Source organism: Danio rerio, chromosome 2 (assembly GCF_052040795.2).
Source record: "Danio rerio strain M-AB ecotype USA chromosome 2, GRCz13ab, whole genome shotgun sequence".
Classification (NCBI taxonomy): domain Eukaryota; kingdom Metazoa; phylum Chordata; class Actinopteri; order Cypriniformes; family Danionidae; genus Danio; species Danio rerio.
The window spans coordinates 36,764,642-36,786,465 of record NC_141022.1 but is presented as its reverse complement, the minus strand read 5'-3'; the positions used below and the strand labels follow the sequence as shown (position 1 = coordinate 36,786,465).

Here is a 21,824-nt window from a genome sequence, read left to right as displayed (position 1 = left end):
CATTTTGCTCCAGTTTTGGAGCTTTCCCGGTACCTGATGCTGGCCAAAGCAGGAAACTATTGACTCAATGCTGTTTTTAGAGCCGTAACATGGGCAAGGAAGCTTTAGAAAGGGATTGATTTAATGGATCTAGTTAGAGTCACTTTCCCCCCTCTTTGGCCTCCCCTCCCTCCTGTGTGGTCTAAGACCTTGTCTGCATGATTTGTTGGGGCTGTACGGAATCAAGCTGCACCTGTTTCTTTATGCAAGTCCTCCGTTCAATGGGCATTGAGAGAGAAACTCAGTTCATGTGTGAACCGCAAGCGTCTGAGACTTTAAAAGCCGACCAAAAAGAGGGTTCTTAAATCTCTGGAGGGTGATACCACAACAATCGGCACAGGAAGGCTGGGTAGAGAAAATTGTGGGCGCAGCGTATTTCACATGCAGGTAATTTATCAATGCAGATGGAGGGGCGTTTTGAAAGGGCCTCCTTTTTTGCCCACATACACCAAGGGATTTTCTTTTCTTCTCTTTTTGATGTGGCGGCTCCTCTGTGCCATCTTTGTTGGCAGGAACGGAGCTCCTCCTTCCTCTGTGAACACTGCTAAGCTGCTTACCGATCTGGGCTCACAATGTAGCCTCTGTTCCTGTCAGTACATCTCTTCTATATGAGCTGAGCTGAGCAGAGATGGGCGTCAGACCTTTGCTTGTATTGCACGCATTCAGTCAGAGAAGCTTGTTAACTCTTTTCATCAGGCTACAAAAGTCCCCCAAACATGTAAACTGTATCCTGTCAGTGCTAAAGAAGAAAGGGAGGAAGATGGACTGAAAGTGATACATGGATTTACGGTCTGGAATTGAAAAAGGACCATCTGCTTGCTTTATCTTTGTTGTATTTCTGGCTATTCAAGGTTCCTGCAATGTAGCTGTTCTGCCTCATATGTTTGTATTAATAGTTTAAAGGAAAGTCTGGCTTGTTTATAATGGAACTGGTTAATGGTGGCTGTCAGTCCTCAATTGTTATCGGTTTAAGCTTCAATTAAGATGCAAACCTTTGTTGTGTATTTTCAATGAAATTTCAAAGAGGTGTTCATGGATTGTAACATCAAGTCCAAGCTTGATTTATGATTAGAAATCTTGGCTGCGGATGAAAGACCTTTTCTCCATTGTTGTGCTTTGCCTTTATCCTCTCTCATGCTCTCAGCAAGCACAGAGAGGACTGTTTTATTTTTGCACTGAACACATCATCATTTGGGTTTTATTATATTTTAAAGATATTATTTAATAATTTACGAGACGGCGTGGTGGTACAGCAAGAAGTTGGTTTGAGCCTTGACTGGGTCAGTTGGCATTTCTGTGCTGAGTTTGCATATTCTCCCCATGTTCGCGTGGGTTTCCTCCAGGTGCTCTGATTTCCCCTACAAGTTCAAAGACATGCGGTATAATTGGATTTGAATTGGGTAAGCTAAATTGTCTGTACTGTGTGTTGGTGAATGCAGGAGTGTATGGATGTATCCAGTGATGGGTTGCAGCTGGAAGGGCATCCGCTGCATAAAATATATAAGTCAGTGGTTCAATAAAATCATTTTCATTACTGAAATAAAAATAAAAATGAGAGTAAAAAAAAAAACTAGAACTAAATAAAACTGTATTGTGTACATACAAAACTAACTGAAACTAACTAAAATTTTGCTAAAACACCCTTAGTTTTCATCTTTGTAAAATTATTTATTTCATTAGCGTACTGTATGACTTTTTGAAGTAAATCTGTTTACTTTGCGCTGCAGATGTTTGACCATACAGCACGTCAGAGTCTGTAATTCTTGTTTTGGGTGTTTTTATTAGTTTCTATTATTATTATTATTATTATTATTTTTTATTAGTTTCTATTTTTTATTTATTTATTTTTTGTTTCAGTATTAGTTTCATTTCAGAGTTTCATTTGCGTTTGAGGTTAGATATGCAGTAGTAACGGGAAGTTCAGATTTTCAACGCAAACCAGATCTTCCCAAGTTTGGATTAAAAATTATGTAGTCAGCAACCATAATTTCAGTCAGTTAAAAATCACAATTTTCTGAAAAGTTTCTTACAATTACGTTTTGCAACACAACTGAAGCATGATTCACTCATTAAAATTCCATGACGAATTTCTGTAATGAAATATACTTCATTTCGCCAGACCCTCTCATTTATAACCTTAGTTTACCCGCAGTTGTTCAAGTTTAGTTCAGTCACAGCAGGCTTGCGCAGTATTACGGTTAAGCCGTTCATGGCTTCTCAAATCTGATTTCTGTGTACTGTTCTAATAACTGAATAACTTAGTAATTATTGGTTTGTTTCGAGTAAGAGGCGGTTATCAGGCATGTTTAAAAGTAAGTAGCTTGTGAATAAGCAATTACTGGAGACGCGAATAATTTCAAATGATTCAGTTCGATTAGGTGAAATAGTTCAACTGGTTCACTTTAAAGATCTGGTTAAAAGGAAGGATTCATTCGTGATCAGGATCACTAATACAGAAATAAAAACCATTGTTGGGTACAAATGTGTCTAATTAATACTTGTAAGTGTCTGCTCGGGTCGTATTTAATGTTGTCACTGTGCTGGTGTCATGTCCAGCCATTGTTTTTGTCACGGAGCAACAGCGATGATGACTGGAGGGGAACTATTATAACCTTGTACCCCCGAATAATTAAGGGGCTAAGCCAAAAAGAAGATAAATGAAAATTTATTTACATTGTTTTAAGGAATTAATAACAATAAAAAACACGACTTTCAATGACTTATTAGGTTATGAAAGCCTCCAGACCGACTTTTATGTGAAGGGCACTGGAAAAAAAAATTAATGGAAAATAAAAAAGATATGGTGTTTATGTGCACTCCTGAGAGCCTTCATCCCTCACTCTTTCTATGAAACAAATGCTTATACAATTCATGAGAATGCAGAAAGAGCTACAGTATAAGTATTACATTGTAAGTTACAAAGAGCTGCATTGTGAGCTGTTAGGTCTTACAGTATATATACAGGTGTGTGGCTTTCCTAATCAGTATAATCAAACACAGCTAGACTCAAATGAGGGTGTAGAACCATTTCAAGGATGGACAGCAGATGAGTTAAATATATGGGTGTAACAGCAATGGGTCTGAATACTTAGGACTATGTGATATTTCAGTTTTTTTTTCTTTTTATAAATCTGCAAAAATGTCAACAATACATTTTTTTGTCAAAATGGGATGTTGTGTGTAAATTAATGAGAAAAAAAAAACATTTTAACAAATGGCTACAACATGGTTGCTGCTATAAAAGTTAGGACAAATCTAAGATACAATTCTACCCAACTACAAAAAATAAATAAATAAAAAATTCTTACTCATACTGTACATATTCTGATCTACAGTCTATAGTCTCGAATATACTTTTTAAATCTTAAACTCTTATGAACTTATTGATATTATTACGTCCTATTAATTATCTTATATTTCAAAATGTCAGTGAATTGCACAGCTTGGGCCAACATATCTATATTACCATGATCAGATGCTTTCTTTACTGCTGGTTTCTAAAGGCTGTCTTTTTTCTTGTGTGGTTATTTTGTTATTAAAAAAAGATCTAGCAAATATTTACTTATTCATTGCAATATTGCTTTTAGTAACGTAAATGGTTGGTCAATAGTTATACGAATGGTTAACATATACTGTATAAGGCATACCTGCCAACATTCTTGTTTTGCAGGAGACTCCCATATTCCAGCCCCATTTCCCGCTGCCCTCCCGTTTTGTTATTTCTTCCAGAAATCTCTCGTAATTTCACAGCTTTTTTACAGTCCTCTGCTTTTTGGTACAGCCTGTAACACCCTCGGGTCACCAAGTTTTGTAAAATATCCAATCCCCTGAAACCCGCTCTATAGTACAGTTAGTGAAACCACAGTACAGTTACTAACCCGGTTCTCAACAGTGTTATACAGACACCTCACCCTCGAATGGGATCTTCCGCATTTTCAGAGACAAATGTTGGCAGTTATGATATAAGGTGTTATTTTAAGTACCTATATATTACACTTTGAATGATGTTTAGTGAAAATGTAGCTTTTGAATGAAAAATATAACAAAACATAAAAGCGTTATTTAAATTAGTAATGCGTTTTTCACAATATTGCTGGTTATTCACTGCATTTTTGCTAAGTTTATGTAGCCTTGGTGAGCATAAGTAACTCCAAACTTGTAAATAGTGCTGTACATATTTTTTTTTTTCCTCAGGGCATTTTACACACAACTCTTTTCTTATAATACAATGCATTCAGTAGTTCTGTTTACTGTTTACTGTCTTGTTTTTTAAGGGCTAGACGCCAAGGTTTATTTTATATGTGTATGATTGATTTGCCTGACTTTCTCCAAAAAAGTTTGCTATATTATTAGTTTGGTGCTGGAACTGTGGGGTCTTGAATAAATAATGCTTGATGCTTCCAAGAAAACTCAGAGCTCTTTTAGATAAGTGAAGCTAGAGGGATCAGTGTTTGCCAACTTTATTTGCCTAAGGCATCTCGATAGCTCCATCGGTAAAGCTCAAGTACTCCATCGCTAACACCATTGCAAAAAAAGTTACTCTTGTATTATTAAAAATAACTCAGAATATTCAATAAAGTTGCTGTCCATAGGTTTTGCATTTTTGTCACCATTTCTGCTCGGAATCTGGTCATCTTTATGTAGGTTGTGCATCACATTTGGGTCCTCTAATTTAAAATTTTAAAAAGTATGAGTAGCTGTCAATCAATACAATGTGGTGGATGCTGTACTTCACAATGACAGATTTTACAACTTAGAAGTATTGTCGTCTGAACAAATAAAAGACATGTGAGATGAGTGAGGTGAGATCGTATTGCACATTCATTCATTCATTCATTCATTCATTCATTTTCCTTAGGACTAGTCTCTATTTCAGAGGTCTCGACAGCGGAATGAAACTCCAACTATTTCAACACATGTTTTACACAGTTTTCCAGCCGCAACCCGGTACTGGGAAACACCCATACACACTTGTTTACGTACACACTATGGCCAGTTTAGTTTATTTAATTCACTTAGCGCATGTCTGTGGACTGTGTGGGAAATCAGAGCATGTTTATTAAATTATGCAAATTAATATTTTGAACTTTATTTTAATTTATTTATGACATAATGTTTGTGAAGACTAATGGCTGCAAGTTTGTATTTTCTGTGAAAACCTACTAGTACGATTGAAATTAAAACATTGTTATAGTCTAAATTTGATTAAGGTAAAAAGCATGGGTTATATACTTGTTCAGAAATTGATTTTGGATAATTTTTCACCAAATAAAAGTAAATAATGTACTGCAGCTTATGAACTGCAACTTTAAATAAGAAAAAAGTAAAGGGAAATGGATTCTACAAATAGCTTTTTTTTATGAGACACCTGGCCTAATTTGTCTTTCACATGTTTCTTGAGAAAGAAATCTTAAAAGAAAAAAGCAACACTTTTTCTTAATTAAGCTGAACAAGGCACAAGCAAACATGTTTCCAGGTAGCCCTACTTGAAAATCAGTGAAACCACTTTCACCTTTCTCTCATTCTCACCCTTACAGAACATCCACATGAGCTTCACATATTAAAATCACTTTTTAAATGCACATGAAACTCATGTGAACACACCACAATGTAGTTTCCCTTATGAAAAAGAAGTTTGCTTCAAGTTCATTTAAGTATATATAAGTAATAAAGTATTTTAATAAAGTATGCTTCACATATTAACAGCTATGTGTTAGTAGTATCCTTGTAAGTATACTACTTGAATACCTCTTGGGACTAAGATCCTCGAGCCCAGGGTTCCCTCCCCTTTGCAGGGAGAGAGGGGAGTTTGAGCTTAGGTAGGTCTCAGGAACTGCCTTGCTAACTCTCATGCTATGGCTAATGACAAATTAGGGATTGCTACAGAGAAATATCACTGATTAAGAGCTCTCTATGGTGCTAATTTGGATTGGTCAAGTGACCTATGTTGCAAGTTTTTGGACTGTGGAATGCAACCAGAGAACCCAGGGGAAGTTGCGCACAGAAACGTCAACTGGCCTGTTAGAGACTTGGTCCAGTGATGTTCTTGCTGTGAGGCAACAGTGCTAACCACTGGGCCGCCGTGCTGCCCTGTCAATGAAAAGAAAGGAGGAGTAGGGGTGGAAGGGGGGATTCTTCAAGCTGAAGATGACTGAGTTAAGGAACTCTGGTTATTTATAATGAGTTAGGAATCATCCAATTGGTGAATCATGCGTTAGCCAATGCGGGACCAGCACTGGTCAATCATAAGCATGTGATCCTCTTAAAATTAGTTTATAAAAATACTTCACTTCGTAAGGGTTTAGAACATTTTTATGTGTAATAAATATGTAATTTGTTACATTTTACATTTTTACATTTCACGTTCCATGTTTTACATGTAAAACATGAAATGTTCCATATCACACATTTCATGTTCCATACATTTCCATGCACTTTCTGTATTCTGCATTTGTTTCATCTGGGTTGCACTTTCAATTTGTTCTCCATGTGTTCCAAGTGTGTTCCTTGTGTGTCTCTGGTGTATTTCACATGCCTTTCTTTTACACGTGAAGCTTATGTTATTCTCAGGGCGTCATCAGTCCCCATGTGTGTTTCAGAGATGAAGAGGAGGTCATTTCCCAATACAGTCCCAGTGTGGTAAGTTATGCACTGGGCAACACAAAAAGACAGAGAAGTCCAGGCACCTGGCGTGAAAGGAAATCACCTTCCAGACCCCCATCAAGCTTGAGCGAGACTGGAAGCAGGTAAATGTTGTGGAAAGTTTTATTATGTGACTGTATGTCCACATGAAGTAAGCTGGTCATATTGATTGGGTTAATAAGTGCTGAATAATGCTCCTGTCTCAGGTCAGTCTCCAGCTTCTCATCTCACTCCAGCTGTGAGGAGGAAATCAAGGCCTTAAGACACAAGTTGAACATCACCCATATCGATGAGGTAGTGGCCCATCTCAGGTAAGCTCTTTTTTATTAGTCAGTAATTATTGCACACTTGAAGAGAAATTTGGGGAAAGTGAAAAGTGAACACACAAATCATTTGACAAAGCTCTCTTTGGTAGCACTATTGAATAAAAGTCCATTAGTTCATGTTAGGTCATTTATTTACTAGCATTAATTAAGTATGAATAATATTGTACATGCTTATATTTTCACATCACAATTTTTTGCTGAATGATATCCTGAAAAACAAACAATAATTGAAAAAATAATTTTTATAAAAGAAATTTTAAAGGCTATCATTCAAAAAATTGGGGTCAGCGAAATATTTTTGAAAGAAATCTTTATGCTTACCAAGGCTGCACTTACAGTTGAAGTCAGAATTATTAGCCTCCTTGAATTATTAGCCACCCTGTTGAATATTTTCCCTAATATCTGTTAAACGGCGAGAAGATTTTTTTTCAACAGATTTCTGAACATGATAGTTTTAATAACTTATCTCTAATAACTGATTTATTTTATCTTTGTCATGATGACAGTAAATATTATTTTATTATATATTTTTCAAGACACTTCTATACAGCTTAAAGGGACATTTAAAGGCTTAACTAGGTTAATAAGGTTAACTAGGTTAGGGTAATTAGGCAAGTTATTGTATAACGATGGTTTGTTCTGTAGACTATCGTAACAAAATATAGCTTAAAGGGGCTAATAATGTTGTCCTTAAAATGGCTTTTAAAAAATTAAAAACTGCTTTTATTCTAGCTGAAATAAATCAAATAAGACTTTCCCCAGAATAAATAATATTATCAGACATACTGTTAAAACTTCCTTGCTCTGTTAAACATCATTTGGGAAATAATAAAAAATAAATAAAAATAAATAAAAAGGAGGGCTAATAATTCTGACTTCAACTGTATGTGATTAAAAATGAATTATAAACGGTAATATTGTAAAATAATATTATAGTTTAAATTAACCCTTATCGATGTGAATATTTCATGCAAATGTTTTGCAATTTACAGATTTTTTAGGAGTCTTTATTCCAATCTTCATAAATCATATGATTAAAAGTTTATATAATGTTTATTTGAAGTATAAATATTTTGTATTTATAATATTTTATATTTTATATAATATATTCATATATAAAATGTAGCTTAAATTGTAAAACATTAATCAGCTGTGTATATTTGACACGTATCAACCAGTCTGAACAGCTACAGATGTTAACACTTCAATATGTTCCCTCTGCCACCATGCTCGCCACCACCACAGCGGGAGTGAATGTGCCTACAGATTTTGGCCACTGGGTGGTGCTTTAACCATAAACATCGTCAACTAAAATACCAACACTCAATTTTCAGCCTTTACCTTTTACAATTAGTATATTCACTGTACCCTTCGTAGTGCTCATTTCAAGTGCTCACTTCCAAATAGAAGTTATCCAAAGTACACATAAAAGTTATTATAACCGAGTATTGCTTTAAGCATATTGTGAAAATAGGAACAGCACAGTGAAATGTCAGATCTAATTCTGTGCATATAGCGAACGCAATTACTTTTTTATCATGCAGATAATATTGGAATCATTTGTTTACACCTGAGGCAATGTACATAGAGTAATGACTTTTTAGCCAGCGAGACTGTCCATTTGCAGATCCTGTTGCGCAGGGAAGTTAATATCGTAGAAAACAATCTCCTTAGGGTACAAATCTCCTCTCATTGCTCCACATGTAGATGCAGACCACATATGCGCACGCTTGTGAAGATGTGGTGTTTATGAGCAGGGGTGTGAAAAGTAAAAGTACAGACACTGGGGGAACTTAATTAAACTCAATTAAAAGTTCACATGAATAAAAATATACTTGGGTAAAAGTAGAAATGTAATTAGGCATAAAAGATAAAAGTATAGCAAAACTAAAACAAGACATTAGATTTTTTTAATATTAACATATTTAATTATTGTGTAATGCAAAGTAATGTAAATATAATAAAGTAATTTTTCAGATGGACACACAAAGGTTCGTTTAAAGGGAGAAAACAAAAGAAATACAATGGAAAAGGTCAAAACCATCTTTCAAGTGCATACAGTAACCATTGACAATGCAAGTGTGACACTCTTTCCATATTTAATGTGCATTAGATCGAAGAACATATAATCGCACTTTTTATAAAATTGTAAGCAATAAACAATTGCTATTGTTTATAAAAATTGTTATTGTTTATAAAAAGTGTAGTTTCTGCTTCAGAAATGTGCTCAAAATGTATAAGTATTACATTTTAATTGTCTCTGAATACAAATTCCCACAGAATTACTCAAGTATTTTTACTCCAGGTTTTAAGAACAGTGTTGAACTGAATCACTTTCTTCTCTTTCCACAACTGCTTTCATCTAGGATTATACTTACTTTAAGATTTTTAGGGAGTTTTTTAACAGTCAGATGTTTAAACACTTGAACTGAACTGGTTTCTCTGTATTTAAAGAGCTTTTACCTGAATGGCGATCAATATCATACTGTGATCCTTTATTAAGGACTGAGGAGAACTGGTTCCCAGACTAAGCCTGGTTTCTTGTAAGGGTTTTAAGGACGTATTTTTATCACCAAATTGTGACTCCTTGCTGCCTTTTTCTTGCTTAGTTGGTACTAAAATGCTTAAAAACATTTGAATGTTTTAGCTATCCTATAGTTTTAATAAAAATAAATCATTTTATTGGCATATTTGCCAGTCTTTCACAAATGCACTCAAAAATGGCATAATTTAATATTTACGTAAAAAATGTGATTGGATGTGTGTCTATTTTCTTCTTTTTTATTATTTGCTAAAGATCTGCATAAATCAGATCATTATGAAATGTTATCTATTAATTTTATCATTTTATCATTTTATATTTTTTTCATTTAATTTATTAATCTTTTATACACTCACTGGCCACTTTATGAAGTACACCTGTCCAACTGCTCATTAATGCAAAATTCTAATCAGCCAATCACATGGCAGCAACTCAATGCATTTAGGCATGTAGACATGGCCAAGACGATCAGCTGCAGTTCAAACCAAATATCAGAATGAAGAAGAAAGGTGATTTAGGTGACTTTGAACATGACATGGTTGTTGGTGCCAGACAGCCTGGTCTGAGTATTTCAGAAATTGCTGATCTACTGGGATTTTCACGTACAACCATATCTAGGGTTTACAGAGAATGGTCCTAAAAACAGAAAATATCCAGTGAGCGGCAGTTCTGTGTGCGCAAATGCTTTGTTGATGCCAGAGGTCAGAGGAGAATGGTCAGACTGGTATGCAGAAGAGCATCTCTGAATGTACAACACGTCCAACCTTGAGGTGGTTGGGCTACAGCAGCAGATGACCACACCGGGTGCCACTCCTGTCAGCTAAGAACAGGAAACTGAGGCTACAATTCGCTCAGGCTCACCAAAATTTGACAATAGATGATTGGAAAAACGGTGCCTTGTCTGATGAGTCTTAATTTCTGCTGTGACATTCGGATGGTAGAGTCAGAATTTGGTATCAACACTGAAAACATGGATCCATTCTGCCTTGTATCAATGGTTCAATGTTCAAGCTGCTGGTGGTGACGTAATAGTGTGGGAGACATTTTCTTGCCACACTTTGGGCCCATTAGTACCAGTATCCATCCCTTTATGACCACAGTGTACCCATCATCTGATGGCTACTTCCAGCAATGTGCCATGTCATGAAGCCCAAATCATTTCATCAAATAGCCTTAGAAGGGATGTGGTGAAAGATTCGTGTCATGGATGTGCAGCCAACAAATCTGCATTAACTGCAAGATGCTATCAATATAGCAATATGTCAATATGGCTCAGAATCTCTGAGGAATATTTCTAGTAACTTGTTGAATCGATGTCACAAAGGATTAAGGCAGTTCTGAAGGCAAAAGGGGGTCCAACCCGGTACTAGTTAGGTGTACCTAATAAAGTGGCCGGTGAGAATATTTGAATATATATACTTCCGCTAGTTCCACATTTTGCCATATTTTATGTTTCAAGTATGCACAGAATATGGCAAATTGTGGAACTGGTGGAAGTCAATGAGTTATAAATGATGAGATTTAAACATTTGATAATTAGTTATTTAAATCATTGTCTGATTATTACAAAAAACTGAGCAGTTTTATTTACATGCGACTGGCCAATATACATCACTTTAGGTTTATTAGTCTATGTTACACCTACAGTATGTTCCTTCCAATCCTAATGCATGGAAATTCTGTTTTCAGTTGACTTTTTTTTCTTTTTCAAGTGCACCATAGTAAGGGATTTCCTCTCCTTCTCTCTCTTTTAGCCCTTCTCTTTTAGTCTAGCCGTCCAGAACTCTTGTCTTCAATCTTTCGTCCCCCTGGCTGGGCCCCTTTACCTCTCTCTCACACACATGCACACACGCTTTCCACCTCTCCTCCTCTGTATTCTCCGCCAGCAAGAGGAATGCAAACAGTCAGACTCGTGCTCAGCGGGACAGATTGCAGCTCGATCTATTGCACCGTCAGAACAAAAGAGCTCATTGTGAGCAAATGAATCCCAGACACAGACATATGTAAGATTCCTCTGCCTTAAAAGAAAAGCAGAGTTTTTAAGTGACTACAGTAGTTATGTAACCGAGGAGAAGTAGGTCAGTTTTACTTCTCCACTGATCTGACAAAGAGTTCATGGTGCAGGCAGAGTCTAGTTTAAGTTTTTTTTTTTTTTTATCTTGTATACTTGTATACTACTATACTAGATACATGTTTAAAAACGTTTGTATGAAGTACGTCAATAAGACTCTTGTTTCTCGGAAATTGGAAAACAACTTTGAAAGTGGGCTGTTATACTGTATGCTTTTTTGTTAGTTTGATCACTCTCTTAAAAATAGAGGTCCTATGTTGGTCTATATCAGGGGTCACCAACCCTGTTTCTGCAGAATTCAGCTCCAACCCTGATCAAACACACCTGAAGCAGCACTTGATAATTACAGACAGGTGTGTTTGGTTAGGGTTGCAACCTAAATCTGCAGGAAGGTAGCTAAGGGTTAGTGACCCCTGGCCTACATTGACCACATTTACATGGACATCAGTAATGAAATGATTTGTCTTAATCTGAATAAGACAATAATATGATTAAGGAGTTTACATGAGTTGCTTTTTTTTTTTTTTTTTTTTTTTTTCATGATCCCGGTTTACATGTTATATCACATGATTAAATTAACGTCATTGCGTCACTACGCTATCCACATTTTCTCTGGAGTTCCATGAAATTTCGGATGTTTCTTTTTTAATTTGTCGACTTTAGCTGTTTGGCACTTTCACTTTCATTTAGGAACATTCCTTGCATGCCCTAATGACAAACTGAGGTATTGGGTGTGAGTATGAACTGCTGGAAGAGTGTTGTTTTAATGGAATTTGATACCGCACACCGTGTGGAGAAAAAAAATCTCAGTATTTCATAAGGCAGGTCTACTATTACAGACTATCCTGTTACAAAATGCAGCGAAAAGTATTGTCTTAATAGTACTAAAATAGGATTATTGGTGTCCATGTAAATGTACTTTTTGTTTAGTTTATTATTCTTTTTTATTATTATTTTTTTGAAAAATAGTTTAATTTAGTTTTAAAAAAGTTTTCATTTAAAAAATAGATTTTAAAAAAAAGATTCTTTAAAGAAATTTTCTCTAAAAAAGGTTGTTTTATGACATCCCTGTCAATACCAACCTGATCTTGCTAGAAAAAGTATTTTTTAAAAGTGTTTTACCTACAGTATTGGTGGAAAAGTGGCTAATTTGTATAAACTCATATGATTTCGTTCCTACAAAAAAAAAAAAAAACTAAAAAAGAATGAGCAAATCTTGCAAAAATCTGCTAATGAATATGTAATTTTCATATGAATTAGCCACTAAATCAAAAAGTTACAATTTCCCATAAGAGAGTTTCGAGAAAACACCATTTTACTTCCACCTGGCCCCTTTTTAAAATATTTTCTGAGAGACTTACACTTTGTGACTGTTGATTCAAACTTATGCATATGCTGGCTTTCTAAAAGAGGGCTTTGTTTGCCTGACAGGTCAGTCCTGACTGAAGAATCTGAAGCTTTGAGAAAAGATGTGCAGGCCTTGCAGGTAAGGGCTTATTTTGACGTTAATTACTGGTTTTGATTGCAACATCGATTTCAGGATTACTTTAATAACATGCTATGATTCTGGATCTGAAGAGAGGAGGAATGTACAAAACAATGCCTCTGAGCGCTTGTTTTTCATATGTGAAGCACTTTTCTTTTGTGGTTTCTACAGTGTTTTAAGTCAGATCAGGTTTTAAATTCCTTTTTATATGGGTAAATAAGCATCGCAAAATAAAAAAAAAACCACGTTGTGTTTTCATAATGCAAGTTAGTCCATTGTTATGGTGCAGTATATTATGGCCTGTTTCCACTGAGTGGTACAGTATGGGCTGGTATGGGTCACCTTTATGAGGCTTGTGTTTCCACTGCCAAAAAGGTACCAATGGTGGACATGGCGTATGACAGAAAGTTTCAGTCAACGTTATTCTCACTTGAGAAAATGTCAAAGCTGAATGTTCATATATCATATGAGAAGCACTTCTCACCAAACAGAGGCTTTATACACAAAAATACTTGTGTATAAATGTTCATGACTAACCCTTCCATGAACATGATTTGATTATAACGCCAGATCAATAATTAAAATAGCCTACTGTAACGTCTGCATTTATAAATTACAATTACCGTTATAAATTCAACATATATGAACACATACTGTACAAACCCTTACAGTCTCCGATATGTTACCAATTACAGAAAAACTACACACAGCATACTGTACATTTAGTCGTTTTCATGATTCACTCTAACGTTTATTCATTTCTGAAAGGATTGGATGTCAGAAGCACTTTAATAATCACACGCACGTTATTATCATCAGCTCAAGAAGTTCAATATTTCAAATATAGATGCGAGATCACAAGCTATCTGGAGAAAGTGAAACCGCTTGCACTTTTAGAAGGCCTCGTAAAACAAAAACAGGACATGGCAGATTTTGTTCTACTTGGCTTTGTGGCTGTTCATCAAGAGGACAGCAAGGTTTGTTTGAGCTCAGGTCAACCATGGCTTGATATTATATGTATATATTATTACGGTGTGATGTCTCGGCTGTGTTTTTAAAAATGCCGGTTTCTTCGTTTTCATTCTGCTGGCTTGTTGCTGGAGCGAGTTACGTATCTCTTTAAACCAATAGCATTCAGCTGCAAATCTAACTCTGCCTTTTGGTACACTTTTGATATTCTAGGTACCCTTTGCAAAGGGTACCAAAAGAATGGTACTGTACGGTTCACCTTTACGGACCTTTTGACAATGGAAACAGCCATAAAAGCGTACCATACCGTACCACTCAGTGAAAACGAGCCATTAGTGTTTTAACCTTGGTGCTGCTTTTCAATTCTCTTTTTGTTGCACTAAAAAACTAGAGCAAATCTATACAGTAAATAAATCTAGAATGGTTTCTACTTTTGTGAATGAGATTGCTACGCTTTTATAATATTTCAAGAGTTCACACTTGCTGTGAATTAAGCTGATGATTAATTATAAAGCTTGTTTGGCATGCTGTACTGGGAGAGAGCCCTGAGCTCAGGTAGAATTTCGAGAACAGTCGAGAACTTCCCTGCTGTAGTTGCTAATCATTGAGTGATTGCTCTTAAGAGATAACAACTTACTAGGTGCATGTCTATGGTGCCAATTTGGATTAGTCAATTAACTTAAGTTGCATGAATTTGAACGTTGAGACGAAACTGGGGAACCTGGGGGAAACCCACTTGCGCACGGGGAGAATGTGTAAACTCCACACAGGAATGTCAACCGGCTTGGTAAGGACTAGAACCAGAGACGGTCTTGGTGTAAAGCAACTGCTAACCACCGGGCCGACGTGCCACCCATCTAGGAAAGGACAAATTTCTTTATTTTGTTATATTTCAACTCATTTTCACTAATGTTTAATAGTTAATAGTAGTTTAAATTGTAGGTAAAAATAGCAAAACTAAGATGCTTCTAATATAATGCTTAGGGTGTTTTTTATGTGGTTGGTAAAGTGACTGGCCTCTAGATTTGACTGATATCTGTCATTCAGTGTTTTGTTCTCTCTCCTTTCATCATATCCAGGTCAAAAAGTCTCATAATTTCTCAGCTTTTTTTTTTTTTTTTTTTTTGAGGTATCAGTCATTTACCTTAAGATTTTAATATTAACATGTTAATTTAGTTCCCTCAGCCTAAGTACAGAAAAAAATAACAAGTATGGTTTAATAACAATATTTAATTGTAAACAGCACCACAATTTCATAAAATTTACTCTGCTTGCTTATATAACTGCACATCAACATGAACAGTAGTGTGGTGTAAAATGTGCTGCTGGGAAATGTATACTCATGCATAAACAACCATCATATGAGCATATATTTTTATAATGGATCACAGAGCATTTTTACACTGTACAGTATATGCGTAAAATCATGCTGAACTCGTTCTGTGAGCTCTAGAGATGATTGGTGCAAAATGTTTTCCACCTCTGCAGCCAAACACAGTGTCAGACTGATCTTCTCAGACATTTACTGTATATTCCAAGCAAACAAACAAAAATAACAAAAACACAAATTTAACACACTTTCTAAAGTACACTGTCTAGATAGATACATATAGATGACATTCTTCACAGGTCTAGTCCTACTGTGCGATCTCCTTGTGCTAAATGTAATAGTGTACATATGTTGAGCATCTTGTACAGTATGTTCTGACTGGATGTGATTATGTCAGTGTAATTACATCAGACAAATTACCTGGAAGTCACTGGAAGCTTGTCACATGGAACTGGGCTGCTTAAATCGCAGGCACATTATTGGCAGTGCCAAAGCAGGGCATAATGTTCTTGTAGACCTGTATGTGTGCTGTCATGTAGCATTACATCTGATGGTAAAGTAATTAAACAGGTCCTCTGGCATAGGTTGTGTATTCTTATTAGATTATTGGACTATTGAGAGAAGTCAGTTTAATCTGTGCAGTGTTAATCAGGATTTTAGTGTTTAATATAAACACATTTGATTTAGATTAGTGGGGCTGATATCCATTAGATTCTCACAACAAAGGCCACATGATGGATTAAAATAATTTTAAATAATGTAAAATAATCTAAAACAGTCAAACAAAATCTGAAACATGAAAACTGACATTATTTTTCTGATTTCAATAATGTAAACTAAGAAGCAACATTAAAATAAATATAATCATATGCTATTAATCATATTAGGGCTCTGCGATTTGTCCTCAAAATCTCAATTAATTGTACATTTTAACTTAATTTTTTAACTCAATTAATGATACAACTGTTTTATTTATTTATTTATTTACTTTTTCCCTCACAGACAAGTTTTGTACAGTAAATACGCTCACACATTACAAGTCAGAGTTTTTTGAATAAAAAATTTAAGGAAACACACTATCTACTATCTATAATTATTTACTGCGCTGACATCAACATGAACAACTGAAATTAAAACACACATTGCCTAAAACTAAGTCACTTTTTTCTTATAAAAAAAAAATAAATCAGGGCCGTATGTTTGATAGTGTGCAATAAGTTTTGTGCATGAAGAGAGGAAATCAGCACGCGAGCAAAAAGATTCACACACTGGCATTACACGAATGTGCTCTCAACTTGTAATACTGCGGTCATGAAATAAAGCCATAGAGATCAGATCTGGCTGCAAAGTGCTGAACATTTTTCAGTTCAGGGGGGGTCACGTGACACGTGACTCGGTAGAGTAAAGTAATAAAAAAATTGACCTAGAAAAATATGATCGATTATAAGTTCTGAATGTCGATTTTGATTACTTTACAATTAACCGCCCAGCCCTAAATCATATGTTTTCCAACATGCTAAACGCTGAATTACGTTTTTGCACTTTCATACAAATATATATTATACAGTGCTCAACGTGTATGAGTACACCCTTCACAAATCTCTCTTTTAAATTAATATTTTCTGTAGGATGCTTTACAATATTATGTTTGTACAATATTATATGTCAGTACTGAAGCCAAATCTGGAGTTAATCTGACAAAATAGCTTACTATAAAAGTCCAAAAATTGTCCAAATTTATACGTTAGGGAAAATATTATCAAAATAAAATATAATAAAAATCCAGTATAAATAAAATAAAAAAGAGGGTAAAAATGTAGTTTGTACTTATTTTTGCATTACATTACTTGAATTTAATTGCATTATCTTTCCATTTCTAAAGATTTTAGGTGACTAAAATATTACTTTAATAAATATGTGTTTAATAAATAAATATGTGTGGTGTTCAAATGCACCAAAATATATTATCTATATTCACTAAGGGTGTGATGAGAGGCTTACTTCATGAGACGAGATGAGACAGGAGATTGGTTTCACGAGAACGAGACGAGACAAGCTTTTTATACAATTATTTGGATCTTCAATGATATTATATATATCAATGATTCATATATTCAATGATTATATATATATGGAAAATAGTTTTTTTTTTTTCAACTTAAAAAAGCAAAACAATTTAGGCTTTTTGTATCATCTTGTAATGAATGTTATTTTACTTCTGTTTTAATTTATTATGCCATAAAGGACAAGCAAACACTGTAAAATATTTCGCTATAATATCTACTATCTGGACAAACTCTGAGCAACATTTGAACTCCGGCAGTATGCTCGGGCATTCTGTTTGAATGAAGAAATATCAAATTTTCCAAAACCTTTTGCCATGCTTACAATTACATGACATATTTTAACCCCCCAAAAAAATTAAACAACAACTGTCTCAAAAGTTTCATTTTTAAATGTCTGAATCAAACAAAATATGCATATTTTCAGGTTGCCCAAGCTAATGCGCACTCGAATATAAAGAGATCACGACACCAACCTCATTTATGGCCGTTCCACACATTATTATCCTCTGGATAATGCTCTTCTGAAGTAATCCACAGCTTGGTCTTGATGGCGATTCTCTTCCAGAAATGACAGCGACTCTTTGTTTCCAAGTTCGTGGGGCTTTGAGTAGTTGCTGTCATGTGATGTGCGTTTGACAGGACTGACTGTACCTCATGTTCATTTCATACAGATTACAAAACTAAAAACTTTGTTTTCAAGTGCACCTGGTTCATTTAAAAGCACAGATTTCAAGCTTTATTTGGATTTTATGTCTTTGAAGCAAGTATTCGCTGAGATTCAAGCGTGTTTGTTGACCACCAAACTGTTGTAAAAGCACACATCTAGCCCGAGCTTTTCCCCTGGAGAAACATCAGTCTAAATCGATTGATGATTAGGGCTTTATTTTGATCGATAAAGTGGGGCTTTATTCGTTACACTTTTCCCCATTCAAAACTATACAAGTGACATGTCTTGTGTATTCTAGACTTTGGGAACACTGAGGCAGCCGGGGTAGCCAGGTGTGTGCTCTTAATTTTCGGTTGAAATCCAATCTTGCCTCTTCAGTGCTAAATTCACCCGCGCGGTCCATCATAACATCACAACTCATCTCATCTTATCTCATTTTCATCCACTTTTCTGGGGCTGGGTCATCGAGGCAGCAGTCTTATGACAGAACCCCAAACTTCTCTATCCCCAGATACTTCCACCAGCTCCTCCGAGGGGATCTCAAGGTGTTCCCAGGCCAGCCAAGAGACATAGTCCCTCCAGCATGTCCTGGGTCTTCCCCGAGCCTTCCTCTCGGTGGGACATGCCTAGAACACCTCCCTAGGTAGGCGTCCAAGAGGCATCCAAAACAGATGCCTGAGCCACCTCAGCTGATTTCTCACAATGTGGAGGAGCAGCGGCTTTACTCCAAGCTTCTACTGGGTGACAGAGCTCCTCACCCTATCTATAAGGGTGCACTTTGCCATCCTGCGAAGGAAAATCGTTTCGGCTGCTTGTATACAAGATCTTGTCCTTTTGGTCATGACCCAAAACTCATGACTATAGTCTTTTGTTTCACAAGATCTCGTAGCCCAAGATCCCGTCACAGCTCTAATATTCACTGAAAAATAGATACAAATATTCATTTACAAAATGTGGTGTACTCATTTATGCTAAGCACTGTATATAAAGGTTTAAAAATAACCAGCTTAATCTTTTCAATATTAGTACCATATAAACAAATATGTTCACCCAGAGAGGGAATTTTCTGAATACTGTCTTACACAATGAATGAGAAAGGTTGCGATGGCAGACTTGAGTTTGGTGAGTGTGAAGAGAGTGTGTCAGAGGTGTCCCGCCTCTCTCTGCTCTTAGACTTCACTGACCGACCTCATAACTGTGGCTTTGGGATGTGTTTTCCAGCTGTCTTCTGGCATTACAGCCGCTGCCCACAGACCGCAGCCTCCCGTACACTGGCAGTGAGGGCGCTGGCTTTGTTTTTATTTGAGTGTATAATGCATGTGCTGGCCAGTGAGAGGGACTCTACATGATTTAACAATGACTCAGAGCAAATAAGCCGAGGCACAGGCAGATTGCAGTAATAATAGCACTCTGCTGCCATATAACATGTGGACTAATGGAGATCCATGGATTTGCAGTGAAAGCGTGTGGTTTGGAGTCCAGTTTTATGAGCTGAAGTCTCGGTGGAGCAGTGCTGTATAACCATTTAGGTCAGCGCGAGCGTCAGAAACACTGCTTCAAAAACACTAAACCATACTATTAGATTGCTTTCATACATTGCACATACCTTGGGTAACTTTAAAATAATAGTCCAGTTAATGCTAGTTAATGTATTTACTAACTTAAATAGACTTTGTTTAAATAAAATATCATACACTTAAAACAATTCTTCAAACAAAATCTATTTCATCATAATAATTTACATCATAATCATTACATCATAATAATCCATATAGTCTTAAAGGGCACATATGATGAAAATCATGTCTTGTAAGCTGTTTGGACAAAACTCATATGACTCAAAATCATATTGGGGTGATATTAACACATTAAGTCTCTTTAAAAAAAAAAAAAAAAAACATTAAAATAGGATGCAAATCCTTCTCATTTTGAGGCCTACCACATCGTGACATAGGAGTGCTGTTTCCCCATCCACCAAATTGATTGACAGCCGCATATTAACATGTCTCAGAGTAATGCGTATAATCATAACAAGATAGGACGTGCGCAAAACACCTGGATTAAAAGATCTTTTGAGCTCTCTGTGATCATCAATCATCATCAAATGTGTTGTGTGTGTGTGTGCATTGTTTGTGTGCAACTTTGAAAAGACATTGTGTGTGACCTATCGTTGCAGAAAAGCTTGAATTAATTCCACAACAAATACATTAAATAATCATTAGTAAAGTTCTTACTGTAGTATTTCTCATAAACGTTATGTGAGATCTGCTTCCTTCATGTCATGTCTGTTTATCTGACGCAGCCTAAGCGGAGATTGAGGCACAGTCTGACAGGCATGTGGGAACGGTGGGCGGGGAGAACTAGCATTACATAAGAACTAGCATTAAAGGCACAGGCAACAAAAACAGCTACATTGTGTTTAGAGCAGAAAAATCCAATATTCTGAAAGGTGTAAGACATAATCTGATGGGTGTTTTGAGCTGAAACTTTACAGACACATTCTGGAGACACAAAAGATCCTAAATCTTAAAAAGGGGGTAAAATATGTGCCCTTTAAAATTACAAATTCATCATTCATCTATCACTTCACCTTATCTCTTATTTTACTTATTTCCTATTACTTTACTATTTATTATTATTAGTAGTAGTAGTACATATTTTACATATTATAAACTGAATTCACCATTTGTACTTTTCCTTATTATAACACAGATCCATATACATTTTACCTTAAACAGACAATACAGATATATGTACTCCTCACATTACATTGCAGGGCTAAACTCTATACTTTAGAAAATACCACAGTTGTTAAGTGACATATTGTATCTTTAAGAGTCAAGCATGTAATTGGTTTATACTTTTTATAAGGATAGTACAAATTTGAAGATGCAGTTTTATTCATATCTGTAGTGATTAAATTTGAAATAAAATGTGTTTTGAGTATATCTAAAAGCAATGTTTGGTGTCAAAAATCTATTTGTTACGTAGCAAATAAATAGGCAACATTTCCATATAGTGTCTGTGAATAGTGTTTGCTTTGCATTGACATATATGTTGTTAATGTTGGTGATATGATAAATACAGACAGAACTTTGTTTGTGTGTATGTTTGTATATTTACTTATTCATTTCTCATTAATATCCTGTATAAATTAATATGTGAGCTGTTTTGTCATCACCAAGACATTAATATACTTTGATTAATGCACTGAAGAAATTCAAATACTAGTTCTAAAGTGGATATCAAAAAAGACTGCTTGATATTGAAAAAATATGATATTACGAGATTTTATTTTTCTGCAAAAATATTCCAATATGTATACAGTTTTCTTGGGAGTCCAACAGCATTCAAGTACATAAATGTAATATTCACAATGCAAAAAAAAATGCTTCTCTTAATCTGCTTTGTCTCATTTCTAGTTCAACTATTTAAAAATTATTTGATCAATTACAATTATTTAAAAGAAATATAAAAACTTTTTAGATTTTTTTTTCTTAAAACAAGCTAAATAATCTGCCAATCGGGTAAGGTAAATAATCTTAATTTCCACTTTGAAATGTAGATATTTGGACTAGAAGCAAGGCAAAAATTCCATGTAAGAACAACTTTTTTTTTGGTATAAATTGTAAAAATAATTAAATACAGGTCATTTCTCAATCAAAAGTGCTTTAAAGGGTCTGTGG

The 21,824-nt window shown here is 35.3% G+C and overlaps 1 protein-coding gene across 3 annotated transcripts in view; it reads left to right on the top strand.

Annotated features, from left to right (window-relative positions):
- The window catches only part of ccdc24 (coiled-coil domain containing 24), a 33,841-nt gene that overhangs the window by 7,481 nt on the left and 4,536 nt on the right, over window positions 1-21,824 (top strand). For all 3 annotated transcript variants that reach the window (XM_087239394.1, XM_087239395.1, NM_001326378.1), the window contains 3 exons: window positions 6,639-6,785; window positions 6,888-6,992; window positions 13,052-13,106. In XM_087239394.1, the coding sequence (XP_087095520.1) occupies window positions 6,639-6,785; window positions 6,888-6,992; window positions 13,052-13,106 (307 nt within the window). The remainder of the gene's footprint in view (window positions 1-6,638; window positions 6,786-6,887; window positions 6,993-13,051; window positions 13,107-21,824) is intronic.